Below are 15,305 nucleotides of genomic sequence, written 5' to 3'. Positions count from 1 at the left end.
TCTATAAAATCTTAACATTGCCCACCAAATAGATGACAGGAATCTTACTGCTCTTGTGGTGTAAAGAGGCACTTTAGTCTATCAGATTACTTAATTTCAGTAACGATTCATAAAATGCATCCTTTTCCCAAAAAAGTTTTGAAAGCTTTTTTAATTTGGTATTGAAAAATGCCCACAAAGAGATTTTGGTGTGAAATCTTGGTCTGTGCTGGTTTCCTCCATCGTGTTTATATAACTGCTGTGATGCATTGTTTTTCCTAAGATAACATTTTTCACAGTTTTTTGGGGTTCTGGTGATGCTGAAACAGTGAATTTCTCTGTGCTCTGCTGCACTCTATGCTCAATGCAGAGGAGGATGAGCAGGTATACTAATTGTACAGAGAGCAGTGTGATTGAGCTTTTCCTGTTTAATGCAGCTCCTTCTTCAACCCACAGCATCCTGTATTATAATTGCTTGTTTTCTAATCATACCATGAGTATGCCATTTTTAATGGGGCTCTCTGCACTCTATTTTTGTTATTATATATACACAGCTCTTGTTTTTCCATTCCTTAAGGTTGAAGTAACAGATTTCAAAATGTATGTTAAACTTTGGAGTAGTGAAGAAAATAATACCTTGAAACAGTATCTGTGTGTTGTGTCCAGTAACAGTATATTTATTGCTTGTTACTTCTGGCATCAATATGAATCTGTTCTCTAAACTGTATGATACATGGCAACTATTTTGGAAGGGGAGAGGTGGTTGAAAGAAGTCTTGCTGTAAGAGGGGAGGGATGCTGAGAAGTTCAACACCCTTTTCCTTCTGTTTTAACAAGAAATTCCAAGTAGCAATAAACTTGAATTTGACCTCTTGAACTGAGAACTGTATTATTGGCTAAAGAAAATGGTTATATTTTTTGTTCTTATATTTTATTTTTTTTAGTTGAAGCCATAATATGGTTTCTACCTTAAACTAGTAGTTTCTGACCTAGTTCAGTGTAATCTTCAATGGCTTTTAAAGGCAAACATACCTTGAAATGCACTTCCACGGAATATACTGTGTAAACTATTAGTATTACTATATTAATATTTAAATATTGTAATTCTCTAGTGAAAACTCAGATATTTACAGATTGCCCCACATTCAGAAATGGTTAACTACAAAATGACATGTTGTGTGTGAATTCCCAGAGAGAACTAATAGCACCTTAATAGTGTATTTCCTTTGTCACACAGGTTTCCCCCTGAAGGTATGTTTATGGGCTGATTATAAAGCTTGCTAAAAAGCTTTGGAGCTCAGGTGACAGTGAAACAGCAGTTTAGTTGCTTTCTCAAGATCAGAGATTAATCTTACTAATACACTGTACACAGGAGACCATTGGACAAGATTAGACTTTCTGTCTTGTGACTGCACAGGAGTCATTTGTAGGTTCAGAGAGATTAGGCTGGTCATAGACCTGCAGAGCAGAAGGAGGGTTGATTTATATATGTGGGTGGAGAATGGTATCAGGAGGAAGATTAGAAGAAGGGATAATGATGATTGTTACAACTCCAAAATTGTGACACAGAGGAAATAAGGTACTGAGATGTGTTCAACCTACTGACAGATGTGGGAGCTGCATGTGTTAGAAGGGTATTTGTAAGCAGTGAAAATACAGTATTTTGTTAGGCTTTTGTGAAACTGCTTCATCTCACACAATTTTCTTGGCTTTGAAAGGCCTTCAGTGACTTTAAAAAGCCATTTATTTAGGGAGGGAACAACCTTTCGATTTGTTGACTTTTCCACCTTATTGGGCATTACTGATAAAATCTCTCTCCATTGAAATTGGTGGCAAAAATCCTATTAATCTCAATGCAGTCAGAATTTCTGCTTTATCTCTGCTTATTTGTGTGTAAAGATACTACCCTGGTTCTGCACTTGGCTGAGAAAATACAGGCATTTTACATAAAAATCAGTGGAAGTTTTGTCAGAATGAAGGCTGCATAATTGACTCTATTGACTCTGTGGGTGTAATAGACTTTTTTTCACTGAGTTCTGCCTGTAAGTAGGTCACAGTGAATGAAAATAAAGTACACATTTTGTGCCAGTATGGTGTATTTATAAGTAATCTAGTGATTTTATTAACTAATTCTGGATGTTTTTTTTCATCCTAATGCCCATGTGGATGCACATGGGGAAAAAAAAGGCACCAATATGCTAATTCAGACGTGATATGTTTTGTGTATTCTGTCTTCCAAGTACTGCTGTGCATAACCTAGAAATGCTAGTGGTAGATGCTGTATCATGGAACAGAGTTGTTAAAGTTGTTTATATCTGATCTTTAGATGCTATCAAGCTTAGGCTGGAAAAAGTAATCTGTTTTATGCTGTACTTTAACATTTGGTATATGTTATATAAACACATACAATCTCTTCACAACGGAGTAAATATTATAGGAACTCTGAATTACAAGCTTTATTCTCTATTTGGGAAATTAATAGAGGCTGAGAGCATTTAATGTACTTATCCTCTTGGAATAGAACTTTTCAAAATCCCTGCCATATCTGATTTGACATTTGGGGAAGTTCAGAGATAAGGGACCATTTTAGGAGCTGTAAAACATCATTTTTGTGAATTACAGAATATTCTCAGTTGAAGCAATTATTCCTGTCTTTGTTATATTTTTCATTCTACAGTTTTCTCCTTCATAAAGTAATTGCTTTTCTTTCTTTGTAACTCCTCTAGAAAAGTGTTCAGAATATTATTTTCTTAGTATAAAATGGATGTTAAAGTATCTTATGAACAAGCTCAAGCAGACAGATCACAGGAAAAAATGCACGTCTTTAAAATATTATCATATTGAGATAATATTATAATGTTGAGAACAATCAGCCACTGGGTAATCTTCCTAGGGAAGTGGTAGATTCCCCAATGGTGGATACTTTAAAGATTCAGCTGGAGATGGAGCTGGACCATCTTGTCTAGACTGTGCTTTTGCCGAGAAGGGTTGGACCAGATGATCCTTGAGGTCACTTCCAACCTGTGTTGGAATACCAGAATACCTGTATGATTCTGGTATTTTAAATCTCACTGCAATACAACTGCATAGTTTTTAAGTGTAATTCTCGGAACTAGTCATAAATAGGCCTGTGATTGTGTTAAGTACCTTGTGGTTGCCTCAAACATGCCTGAGGTGTCACAATAAGTTATACAGGTACTTTTCAAAGGATGCACTATAGACACAGAGGAGTGAAAGGTTAAGCATATGGGGACAAATTGTAACCTAGTTCATAAATACCTATTCTAGAAAAATGTGTAAATAGCTTAAGTGGCATAGCCATGGTAAATTTGCAGGGACTCAGCCATTAATGATTCCAACCTCTTGCAGTGATTGTGTAGCTCTTCGTGGATTTAGCTGGTTCCATGTGCAAATGTTCACTGTTAAATTGCAGTAAAAACTGAGTTAATGATTCGAGCACTTTTAGAGAAAAGCACGGGGACTAGGGACCTTGACACACTTCTGAGGTGGGCTGATGCCAACCTCATGAAGTTTAACCATGCCAGGTGCAAGGTCCTACACCTGGGTCAGAGCAATCCCAGGCACAGCTACAGGCTGGGTAGAGAAGAGATTCAGAGCAGCCTTGCGGAGAAGGACCTGGGGGTGCTGGTTGATGAGAAAATGAACATGAGCCGGCTTCAGTGTGCACTTGCAGCCCAGAAAGCAACCGTATCCTGGGCTGCATCAAAAGGAGCTGGACCAGCAGGTCGAAGGAGGTGATCCTGCCCCTTTATTCTGCTCTCCTGAGACCTCACCTGGAGTATTGTGTGCAGTTCTGGTGTCCTCAACATAAAAAGGACATGGATCTGTTGGAACAAGTCCAGAGGAGGGCCACGAGGATGATCAGGGGACTGGAGCACTTCCCAGATGAAGATAGGCTGAGAAAGTTGGGGCTGTTCAGCCTGGAGAAGAGAAGCTGCGTGGAGACCTCATAGCAGCCTTCCAGTATCTGCTGGGGAGGGACTCTTCATTAGGGACTGTAGTGATAGGACAAGGGGTAACGGGTTAAAACTTAAACAGGGGAAGTTTAGATTGGGTATAAGGAGGAAATTCTTTCCTGTTAGGGTGGTGAGGCACTGGAATGGGTTGCCCAGGGAGGTTGTGAATGCTCCATCCCTGGCAGTGTACAAGATCAGGTTGGATGAGGCCTTGGGTGGGATGGTTTATTGTGAGGTGTCCCTGCCCACGGCAGGGGGGTTGGAACTGGATGATCTTATGGTCCTTTCCAACTCTAACTATTCTATGATTCTGTGATTCTATGATTCTCTCAACTGCAGACAGCACTGATGTTTTTGTGGGTAGTTGATGTCCTGATACAATTTGAATTTCAGCTGACAAGGTAACTGTCACAGTAACTAAGAACCACAATGAATATTCATGTAGTGTCTCATGGGTTGTCTATTTAAGTTCTTTTTGTAATTAGCATTAAAAAAATTGAATCAGTTACAAACAGCTGAAGCAACACCTTTGTGGTTTTAAGTGCCAGGTTTTTCTCATGTAGATGTCTCAGTGTTATTTGTCTTTCATAATACTGTTATTCTAGAGTCACCATAGGAAAGTGTTTTTCTCTTGTCCCCTGACCTTCTCTTTCTAGAAGATTTGTGTCAAGATGGACCAGATACAATTCCTCCCTTTTTGTATAACCACAGCAACTAGTAACATTCCTTGGACTAGATAATAATTGCCTTATCCCAGATACGTTGGCAGAAAGTTTGGAGTAGCTTTTCCATAGGAATAAGGGATGTGTGTGTGTTTGACTTTAAAATGGAGCCTGGTCAAATCATGAACAAAGTTTGAGTGATTTTGGGGTACTTCAGACAATAGGGCTAGTGAGCGAGGCATTCTTGTTCCCTACCTGCTGAAGAAAGGCTCCAGCATTTGCTGATGCAGGGTGGCTATTATATAGTGTGCACCACAAATTTTTTAGCTGAAAAGATATTAGAGCTTTTTCTTTGCCCAAAGTTGCCCTCTTTACATGAAAAAATGGCTTGGATATTTAGCTTTTGCTACAGATGGGTGGATAATGATCTCTGACCATTGTGTATAGGTTTTTCCCATAAATTGTTTCTGAGTGTGTTGGCTGATCTCTTTTTTGAATGTTCCCATTGATTTTTTTTTTCATCAGTAATTTTTTTGGCAGCTATTCAGTTCTAAATAGCTTTTACCATTAGGGAGCTTTTACTTGCACCTAATCTTACAGCAGCCATTTTGATTAGATTAAATACAACTTTTCTTGCAGCTTGCTTTACTAAAAACTGCACCCTGCTGTTTTCTCCATGGTTTTCTTAAAACAGTGTATGGAAGACAGCCAGGAAGATCTGCTGGTGATGATAGATGGTCTGAAAGTTAAACCGGTGTCCTGAACACAGGGTGCTTAAAAGGTTACAGTGCTGTGTGTTTCCATGGAGTAAGCAGTCTTCTCATGGCAGTGCTCCTGGGTTTATCGTGGCTGAGACTTCCCCTTAGTAGCAGGGTTGATGAGATTCATGTGTTCTGCCTAAGGATTGATCATGCCATGCAGTGTCCAATATATGAAGAAAAATACAGCTTGCAGAACCCTGGTAGAAAGAGCTATAAAAGGGCTATTAGAGGAACAGAAGCTTTGAAATTTAGTTTATTTATGAGCATGGGAAAGTGAGTTCAGTTTTTGAACTGTACTGATTTCTAGGTCTTCCCTATTGCTACAAACCTTCCATGTCCTGTCAGTGATTCATAGACAAGTCTTCATGTGGTAACCTTTATTAATGGCCTGCTGTATAGTGAGATAAACTAATACAGTGACCTCTTTTTGCTGGCAGTACAGAAGATCATAGGCGGTCTGTTGCAGTACAAGGATTAATTCACTGGTCTGCAGCTTAATAGTTCCTTTTTTAGTTTGAATAATTGTGAGCAAAAAACCTTGAACACGGGATTTTTTTGGCATATGAATCACTTGGTAGCTACTCAGTGGCTTGTACCAGAGTTCCCCAGCAAGATGTTCTTTAGGACTGAGAGGTGATTGATTAAAAACAGACACAAAACAGGAAAACCAGAAAACAAACCTAAGAAACTTCACACCTATTGGAAAAGATTCACCACCACCCACTTTGAACACACCTTTGAAAAGCTGAAGTGTTGATACATTTGGAATACTGGCAAATTAATGGCACAGGTAACTTTATGTGTTTACTATTCAGTGGTGACTGGTGTAAGAAGCATAAGCTTCATTGTTACATGTGTCAGGACTAGGGAAAGGAACCTGTTCTTGGTGAGGAGAACCAAAGCAGCTAATAAGCGTTAAAATCACTGTCAGGGGAAAATACACCCGACTCTAATTGACTAATTCAGTAATTGAAAGTAGTGTTAAAGTGCAGGCTGTGCTGGGAGAAGAGAACAGGGTGTTCATATGTGCATGTGTGTACCTAATGTGAAAAGGAAAATTACAATTTACACTTTGCAAAATATATTTGACTTCATGCAGTCTTCTGGGCAGAGTTCACAGGGTTTCTGTCCCTTCCTCCTGTCTAGTTTCACTGCATTATAAACATCTCCTCAGCACCTACTTCAGCTTTTCAATTAGAATGCAGAGAACTAATAGGCCCCCCCCCTATAATTTAGAAGTTCTTTCTAATGAGTTTTTGAGAGTTACTGGTGGCAAAATCCAGCTTTTTAATACTTGCTGCAGTTCCTACAGGAAAGTTGTTTACTTGCTGTTCTAAGTAACATTTAATGACTTTAACTTCTTCCTACAGACTTCCTTTGTGAATATGAGAGCACTTTGGGTAGTCACTTTCCCTTATGTCTGGTTTTTATTTGTGCAAGTTAATGGTATCATTACCAGCATACCTGTGGCAATTGGTCACTATTTTAAAAGAACAATGAATAGAGGTTGACTTGTAGGAAAATAAGTATTTTTAGAGAACTGGCTGCATTTCAGACCAGGCTTTTACCTTGTGTGTAATGGAAGTTTTGCCTCACTTCTCTGTGAGGCTCCCTCATCAGTTAACTGTGGAGCACGTTTCTGTATTGAAAAGACATTCTGATGTGTTTCTCACAAACTTGGCATAAATTATCAATTCTTTCTTGGTGGTTTTGTTATTTGACATAGTTACTGTATATGTGCTGAAGTAAACGATGTAGTATGTTTACCTTGACATTGAGAGGGTTTTCTTTTGGGAGTCTAGAACAATCTACAGCATCCTCCTCCTAAAGCCAGGGAGATGTAGAGAGCTGCTTCTGTGGATTTCCTATCTCCTTCCTTCATCCCTTCCTCTGGCCAATTAAATATCCTTTATAAAAATGGGTATGTGAAAAAATAATAAATAATTTCCTAAAGGAGGGATTATTTAACTTACTTAGAAGATCTATGGTGGTTTTAAGTATGGATGGGTTTGAGCTGCAAAGAATACAAGCAATGGAAACATAGCGTTAAGAAAGGGAACACTGAAAAACAAAGCACTTTGAGTCTGGAGAGCACATTTCCATATAATACCTTAAAGATATTTCCTCTGAATTCCATAACAAATAAGCCAGATAGGAATCTTAGTTCTCTGATTCATAATAGATGCTAGCTCAGTTAAGCTTTCCTTGCTTTTAGCAGGCTTCCTGTTTCTTTTAAATACCTTCCACTTGAATGAGGAACTAGAAACAATTGTCAATAACTATTCTAAATCTGTATATGGGCCAGTTTGTTTGCAGCTTATTTAATACCTGTGGATTTTTCTCATCTTTATTCACCTAGAGTCCACTGGTCCTGTCTGCTCCTGTGTTCTTTAAACACTCTTAAAGCACAGACTTAGACTTGGATTCTTAATTAAAACTGCATGGTGGTCTCTTGCAGGAGCATGAAAATATTCTTTTGTGTTGTCATTAACATATGAATCAGGTTTTATTCAGTTTTCAAGTAGAATTGAATTTAAAAAATGTTTATTATAAACTTTATTCTTTGTGCTTCATTATTCACACTAGTGACTTGTTCGAGGTGTTTGTCCTGTCTTATGAATCCCTATCTGAAAGGCTAACCTATACAAAGTTACTCTGTACATATGAAGTAGAATTGCTGGATAATTTATTTGAGGTTGAACAGCTTCTTGTAACTAAGAAAATTTGACAATAACTTAATGAATTAAATGAAGAATGTCTGCGCAGACTCTCTTTGCATCTATGCCCCTACAGGTGGACAAGGGATAGATAATCACAAATAGCAATAATGCAAAACTATTCTTATATTTATCATATTCTTATTATTTTTGACATGTATAGTACCGAGTCATTAGTACAATTTTTCTACTAAAGCATACAATATTTTTGCTTACATGATTATTTAAAACATCTCCCCAGTACCATAGAGTACATTAACATAATAATGTTACAGAGCTGTAACCACAGAAGAGTAAACAGGATATTAAGACAACCATGGAATTAGGTCCTTGATGACTTCACAAAGATAGTATCATTTATTTTCCATATTTAGGGAGAACATCTGATCTGTTTCCTTATGGCTTTTAGTATAGAAGACTCTATATAATTTAACAATCTCTTTTGAATACTTTTTCAGCTCGAGATGCTGATGAGAGAGAGAAGTGGATTCATGCTTTAGAGGACACCATTCTCCGCCATACCCTCCAGCTTCAGGCAAGTTTCAGTTTCACTTTCAGCATGTTTTACTTTCTTTTTATCAAAGCAATGAATTACAGTGGCATGACTGCTAACAAATCCTGTATAACATCTAATCATAGCCTATGCAGTCATATATAATAAGATACATATATAATAAGATACCTGAGATTATGTTTGAGTCTTTCTGTTACTGTTTTCTTGTTTTATCATTATGAAAAGTCAGCATAAGTCTTCTCTTTAGTAACTCATGTTTTTAATTGATGGTACCAGACTTACTCTTGTACATGTATTGGATATAATTGGATATCATTGGGTATAAGGAGGAAATTCTTCACTGTGAGGATGGTGAGGCACTGGAATGGGTTGCTCAGGGAGGTTGTGAATGCTCCATCCCTGGCGCTGTTCAAGTCCAGGTTGGACAAAGCCTTGGGTGACATGGTTTAGTGTGAGGTGTCCCTGCCCATGGCAGGGCGGTTGGAACTGGATGATGTTAAGGTCCTTTTCAACCCTAACTATTCTGTGGTTCTATGTAGTTATTCTTTTTAACCAGGAGTTAGTCATGTTTGGGTCAAGCCTGTTTTGTGCTTGTACACCACCCTATTTTGAAATTAAAATGAGGCAGCAGCATTGAACATCTTTCTGGATGACAAAAATAATAAATAGCTATGTTTGAATCCACTGTGTAAGCTGGATATCAGGAGTCTCCTCGTTCTAAAAGCAGATGGTTGGACTGAGAGTTGTTAGTGCTAGTTACGTAAAATCAGCTTCTGGCAATGTTCTTGACTTGGTCATGTCCATAAGACTTGCTAAACCTTTATTTTTGCCCTGGAGAGAAACCCAGCTCTTCATGAAAGGGACTTTCTCATAGTTGGTTTGTACCACAAAAGTGTGTGCTGACAGTGTAGAAATCCTAAAACAGGTATGCCTTATTTGTGTTGATATCATTTTGGTATGCTTTTGGAGTATGGCAAGAGAATTTGGTCTTTCAATGATTGACACTGTCTGAAGAAAGATACATTAAAATACCTAATATCCCTAATGTAGAGAGACTGATTCAGATGTTTGCCTAGTCTAAAGAGTTAGAACAAGCCTGAATTTGCCACCCAAATTTAGACACTTGTGCTATATCAATCAGTTTACCTTAATTTCCCACTAAACAGTAGTTTCTAGTCTTTTTCACTGCTAAAGACCACTGCAGATTTTCTAGTGGACAGCAGATCCCTGGATAAAAATTCCAGTTTGCCAATCAGCTTTGTATCCCTAGTAACATGTCATGGATATTTGAGAAGTAATCTCTTCATCTGGACACAGTGTCTGAGCACACTGAAGAACTCTGTTCTGCAGCAAGTGTGAGGAGACAGAGATTATCATGTGGATTTAGAAGGGTCAGCTCGCTTCCAAGGGATGCTTCCTTCCCCGTCCTCAGCAAGGAGAAAGTGAATAGGTGAACATTAGTGGTCCTATTCAGGGTCTGAAATGAAGGAATCTGTGCAGTTTTCTCCACCTGAAAGACTGTTTGTGGCTTGGAGATACAGAGCACAGAAATGAAACACCAGGATGCACTGTGGGTTTTATCACACATGCTTCCATGCTCTCTAGAAACGGTGACTGTAGTTTTATGGGCAGACATAGATTTCAGGATTGCCACTAATAATGGAAGTGTTCCCTGCTAACATAACCTGCTCACGTTCCAGGAGGGGTTTTTCTCTTCCAAGTAAGGCATATTTAGATTAAAAAAGCCTCTGTTAGTAATTTATCTAGTAATGTTTGAGACAATTACTGAAAAATCTAAAACTGGTTACTAAGCACCAAATCCTCATCCCTCTTAAATATGCTCCCCATTGAGTGTAACACCTTGCCGGGCCACCACTGTGGTCACCATTCGTTTTCGAGCCCCTTCTGCAGTGTGCTAGTCACATAACCTTTTTGTTTGAGGCCTTGGCTTTTGGGTGAGCTGGGATCCAGTTCAAGGCTCATCATCTCCTTTGGCTTGAGCTGCTGAGGAGATACCGGTGTAAGAACGAAACAGGACTGTACCCCCTTGCTACATAGCTTTATTCCATGAGCAGGAAGGAAGGGCGTCCATCTCCAAGCAGAAACCTTTAAGTGCCTCCTGATAGCGTCCAAGCCCCCTCGGGCTGTACGAGCGCTGCCCCCCGCCGCCCGCTCCTCACCGAGGGTCAGCCGCTGCCGGGACACCCCCTCCCGCTGACCGCCATTCCCCGGAGGGAGGATCGCGCGCCGCCCGCCCGCCAATCGGCGGCCGCCTTATTCGTGATGTGGGCGAGCGGCGGGGCCGGAGCCACGGCCTCGGGGGGGTCCTGCCCTCCCTGCTCCTCCAGTCCCCTCCCCGGCCGAGGCGGCGCTGCCGGGGCCCGGCGGGCGGGCAGCCAGCCCCACCGCTCTGCGCCGCGCCGCGCGGAGGAATGGCCGGTGTGAGTACGGGGCAGGGAAGGACGGGGTGGGGGGCAGGTGCCGGGGCTGCCGGGTGCCCTGTCCGCCGCGGCGCGTCCCGACTGGGAGCCGGGCGCCGCCTCCCGCCAGCAGAGGCCGAGCGGCTCCGGCCGCTGCCTGTCCTTGTTCCGGCCGGACAGGCCGTCGGGTCGGCCCCAGGGCAGAGGTCGGTGTTAGGCAGCCCCCCCCAGAGCAGGGGCGGGCGGGTGGGCACGGGCCTCCTGTACAGGGGGCCTGGCGGAGCCTCCGGGAGCGGCTGCGGTTCCTCACGGGAGCGCCGCCGAGTTCGTGTGCCCTGCGTGCACGCAGGGATGCTTTCATCCGCTTACAAGAGCTCCTTGTATACAAACACGCCCTGGTTTCTGTTAACATTTAAAACAAAACACCGCTTCATGCACTTGATGTTCTTTTGCTTTCCTGTCTATTTGGACAGTAAAGTCAAATGAGTTGTTTAGGAGGATCATTGAGTCAATGGGTATGGATGGGGGTTGAGTGCTGTAGCAGAGATTATTTTCTGTGAGGGTATTTTCTTGGGTTCTTAGTTTCTGTCGCAAACAGAAGCATAGTTATCTGTCAGATACAACTTTTATACATTTGCTTTTGTCCAAAATGATGTATCTTTTTCTGAGTCTTTTTCAGATTTCCATGCCTGTTCTGGTACTGGAGTGTTTGGAAACAAGTTTGAAAAGTCAGACTTTGGGGAAGTTTCCTTCGTAGTGTGAACACGCATCTGTTAGACTGTTAGATCTGTTAGAGAAAGCATGCTGAAACTTAGTTCCTGTGTTGTGTGAACCAAATCAGCAAGGATAAGAAATTAACACAAGGTGGAGAGGTGAAGTGGTGTCTGGGTGTTCTCTAGTCTGATTAGTCTTGCTAAGTTTATTTTTGCCTACTGTGTTGTCCTTTGGTCATGATAATGGAAGTGTCTTTGAAACAGTTAAAAATAATTAAACACACACTTCCCACAGCAAGCCTAAACTTGCAAGAATGAGCTACAGTCAAGGAGCTGAGGGAGAACTGAGTCATAAATAGAATGAGTAACGGGATCCTTGCTGTCCAGAGAGCTTGCAGTTAGTAATGCTGTGTCCAAATGAAACAAGAATAGGGAGGAAATGTTTCAGGTACACTTGTAATGAAAGTTCTGTAGATCCTGAAACTGAAGCCTGTTGTTCTGCTTGCTGTGGTTTTGTATGTTGTTGTAGTAAAGTCATTACTAAAAATATGCACAGTTCCTAAGGATTAGCTTTGTCTATTGAAAAGTCCTTGAACAGTCAATGGTGCGATAGCATTGCAAGTGCAGCTCTGAATCCAACAGTGTTTTTCCCTTTCCCCTTCCCAAGATGTTATTGTTGTGGCATTAGGAGGCCAGGAGCTTTGCAGCGGCTGCACATCAGTTGCTTTACACCCACGAGAGATAAGGGGGGGGAGGGTGAGCATGAGGTGAAGGTGTATTGTGGCTGAGCTTTCTTGTTTGCCTGGGCAGAGGTAGGAGGGTGAGAAGTTACCTCAAATTTTCTTCTGTTCCTCAGCAGCATCTTATGTCAAACAGCAATCCCATTCAGACAGGAGGTGCTTCTAGTTCTCTTGCTTAGCCTAAACGTCCTGATTTCCTTGTCTGCCTTTCAAGTGCATGTAGGATCCTGAACTGGAGGGATGAACAGTACTTGGGGGGAGGGGGGGGGAAGGGGGAGATTTCCCCTCAATCTCCATCCTCCTGTTATCCAAATATTTCAAACTTACTCTTGCCTTAAATCCCAGGTCTTGAAATGTGCTTTTCCTTTCTGCCATTCTAGTGCTGCTAGAGTATCTTGGTGTCTTAAAGTGGCAACTAAAGACACTGTTCAGAATTGCATAAAAGACAAGTAACTACCAACTTGATTTAAAATAAAAACACAAAGCTGAAACTTGCACATTCCACAAATAGGATGTCTTTCATGCTTTCTGAGTAGGTATGACAGTGATAATCCACATTAGAGAGTCTTTAAATGCTTGCAGGCTATAAACAATTTCCTACCCAAACTTATGAAAACCTTTCAGGAAATGCCTCAAATTATTTTTGCCTCTAAGAGGGCTCCCTGTGGAGACAAAGGAACTGAAAGGTAACTAGATAACCTTCATAATTTAAACAAGGTATTTACTTCAGAGGTAGCAAATAGTAGGGTAAGAAAATGATATGTGAAGGATGGTTGCTGTGAAGACTGATACAATGGCTTAAATGTAAAGAGTTCACCATTGCTTCACCAGTACTTCAGAGTTGGTACTGCTGCTGGAAGCAGTCCTGTCTCGCTTCTCGTAGCAAAAGGGAAGAGGCAGTATTGCAAGAACAGCTGAAGCTGGAACTGGATTCAGGTCTGGCCCAGTCCAAAACTTCTTTTGCTGCTGCCCTCCCTGTCTGAGTTTAGTTTTAACCCAGGTTAGTTTCCACATTGAGATTTTAAACCTGTTTTGAGACATTCACATTCCAAGCTTTCAGTATTGCTTTAAAAGTCTAGCAGAGGAAAAAGATGCTTATCTTTGTCACAAATAAAATACAAGAAGGTGCCATTTTTTATTACCCTTAGTAGTAGATTTGTTGATTTTCCTCAGTTTCTGTCACTTTTTGTCTATTTTTGTAGGCAGCGTCCTACTTGACAGACTCATGCTGTAGGCAAGGGGTATGTTTCTGTTGAGGTATTGCAGATGGAGGGAAAACACTCGCTTCTTTAAACTAACTGCCACAAGATTTTTTTCTGCTGCGTGGAATCCCGATGAGGTGAAGAGTACAGCACAAGTATCTTCAGAAAGATAAGGAAGCCTGCTTTATATAGCTTTTTCTTTTCCTCCCCAAATACAGCTATTCTGGAAGGACAGCTATTGTCAAGTCCTTGCTTTTTGCCTTTATCTTTTCCTTTGTTTTCCTGCCTTCATTACTGTTTGTTTTTCACAGAGGTTGTTGTTGCTGTAATGCTTTTATTTGCTAAATATATTTACATTTTTCTGGTATGCTGCTTCTAAGGATGATGCAATCTTTTCACCCCATTCTTGCCTAGCCTGTTAAGTTTTCGATACATCCTGAAGCGAACATCCTAGAAGTTGTAGGAGGGAGGGAGGGATGAAGAAAAGACTGCTATGCTACCTTTTTCTCGTGTCTCTAGAGTTACCAATACAGGTTTCTTTGTGGGGAGGAGTCAGATATTAAATGTATTGTTTTGGGGAGCGTTGGGCAGACTGGAAGTTCCATAAATTCCTTGTCTCCACAGCTAGTAGTAGTTGTTATTTGAGGTAAATAAAGTGTGCTTATCGATAGATCTAGTTATTCAGTGGAAAAACAGGTTGTACTACTCTGGATTGGTGCTGACAGTAAGAAAGAATCAGTGTGTTTCTGAAGATCTAAAGCAGTCTGGGTTCTTAGTCTTTTTAATAAGTTGAATGTGCTTATTTTAAACTCTCAGCATAATTTCAGCTGCAGAAGACCCCTCAAAGTTCCCTAGTCCAAGCCCCTTCTCATTGTGACACCAGCTCATGAAGTTTTCCTGTATGAAAAAATCCAATGCAGTTTTGGTGTATGAAACCTGACCTCCAGGTGTTTTTAACTGAGTGTGCAAGACCATTTGCTTAAATGATGGTGTCGGCTGGTAGATGTGCAGACAATTCAGTTTTCAACAAGGAAATAGAATACTCATTTCACATAGTTTCATATCTAGTTTTGATGTAATTTAAAGTTGACTGGTTTGAGGGAGTGTCAAAAGTTTTGTGATTGAGAGGATGCTCCCTTCTGCTTATGAGTTTCTTTTTGGTAACTTGTTACACTGGATGGGTTTTGTCTTATCTTAAATTTCTGAGCATAGTCAAAATAGTTCTTTTCTTCCCCTCCCCCCTCCTTGTTTCAAAATATTATTGCTACATTTCTCCAGTGTGAACTGTCTAATGCAGGGTGAAGTATACTCTTTTCATGCCGGTTTACAAACTAATCTGTATTGATAGATTTACTGATGTAGAATGTTGTCAAGATTTGGGTGTTCATAGCAGAATTTACAATTTGGCAAATGAATAAAGAAGAGCATCTTCTATGGTTAGCAGATGGCTGTATGTATTAGGGTGTGCGTGATGCTGCCCACATAGCTTGACAGGCCTAAGAGCAAGCCATTCCTGTATTGCACACAAGTGTTCACATCTCTGAAGAGCCATCAGCGAAGCTCTTAATATGATGACCCATTATCACATAAAAATAAAAGAAACTATTGACAGAGAAGATGT

At 40.6% G+C, this 15,305-nt stretch overlaps 1 protein-coding gene across 5 annotated transcripts in view; it reads left to right on the top strand.

Annotated features, from left to right (window-relative positions):
- The window catches only part of OSBPL9 (oxysterol binding protein like 9), a 64,076-nt gene that overhangs the window by 18,493 nt on the left and 30,278 nt on the right, over window positions 1-15,305 (top strand). For all 5 annotated transcript variants that reach the window (XM_061344839.1, XM_061344840.1, XM_061344841.1 and 2 more), the window contains exon 4: window positions 8,554-8,630. In XM_061344839.1, the coding sequence (XP_061200823.1) occupies window positions 8,554-8,630 (77 nt within the window). The remainder of the gene's footprint in view (window positions 1-8,553; window positions 8,631-15,305) is intronic.

This window comes from Neopsephotus bourkii, unplaced genomic scaffold (assembly GCF_033783945.1).
Source record: "Neopsephotus bourkii isolate Nb327-2 ecotype Australia unplaced genomic scaffold, CSIRO-AGI_Nbou_v1 NB_234, whole genome shotgun sequence".
Classification (NCBI taxonomy): domain Eukaryota; kingdom Metazoa; phylum Chordata; class Aves; order Psittaciformes; family Psittacidae; genus Neopsephotus; species Neopsephotus bourkii.
The sequence above is the reverse complement of the archived record's forward strand: the minus strand, read 5'-3'. Positions and strand labels throughout refer to the sequence as shown.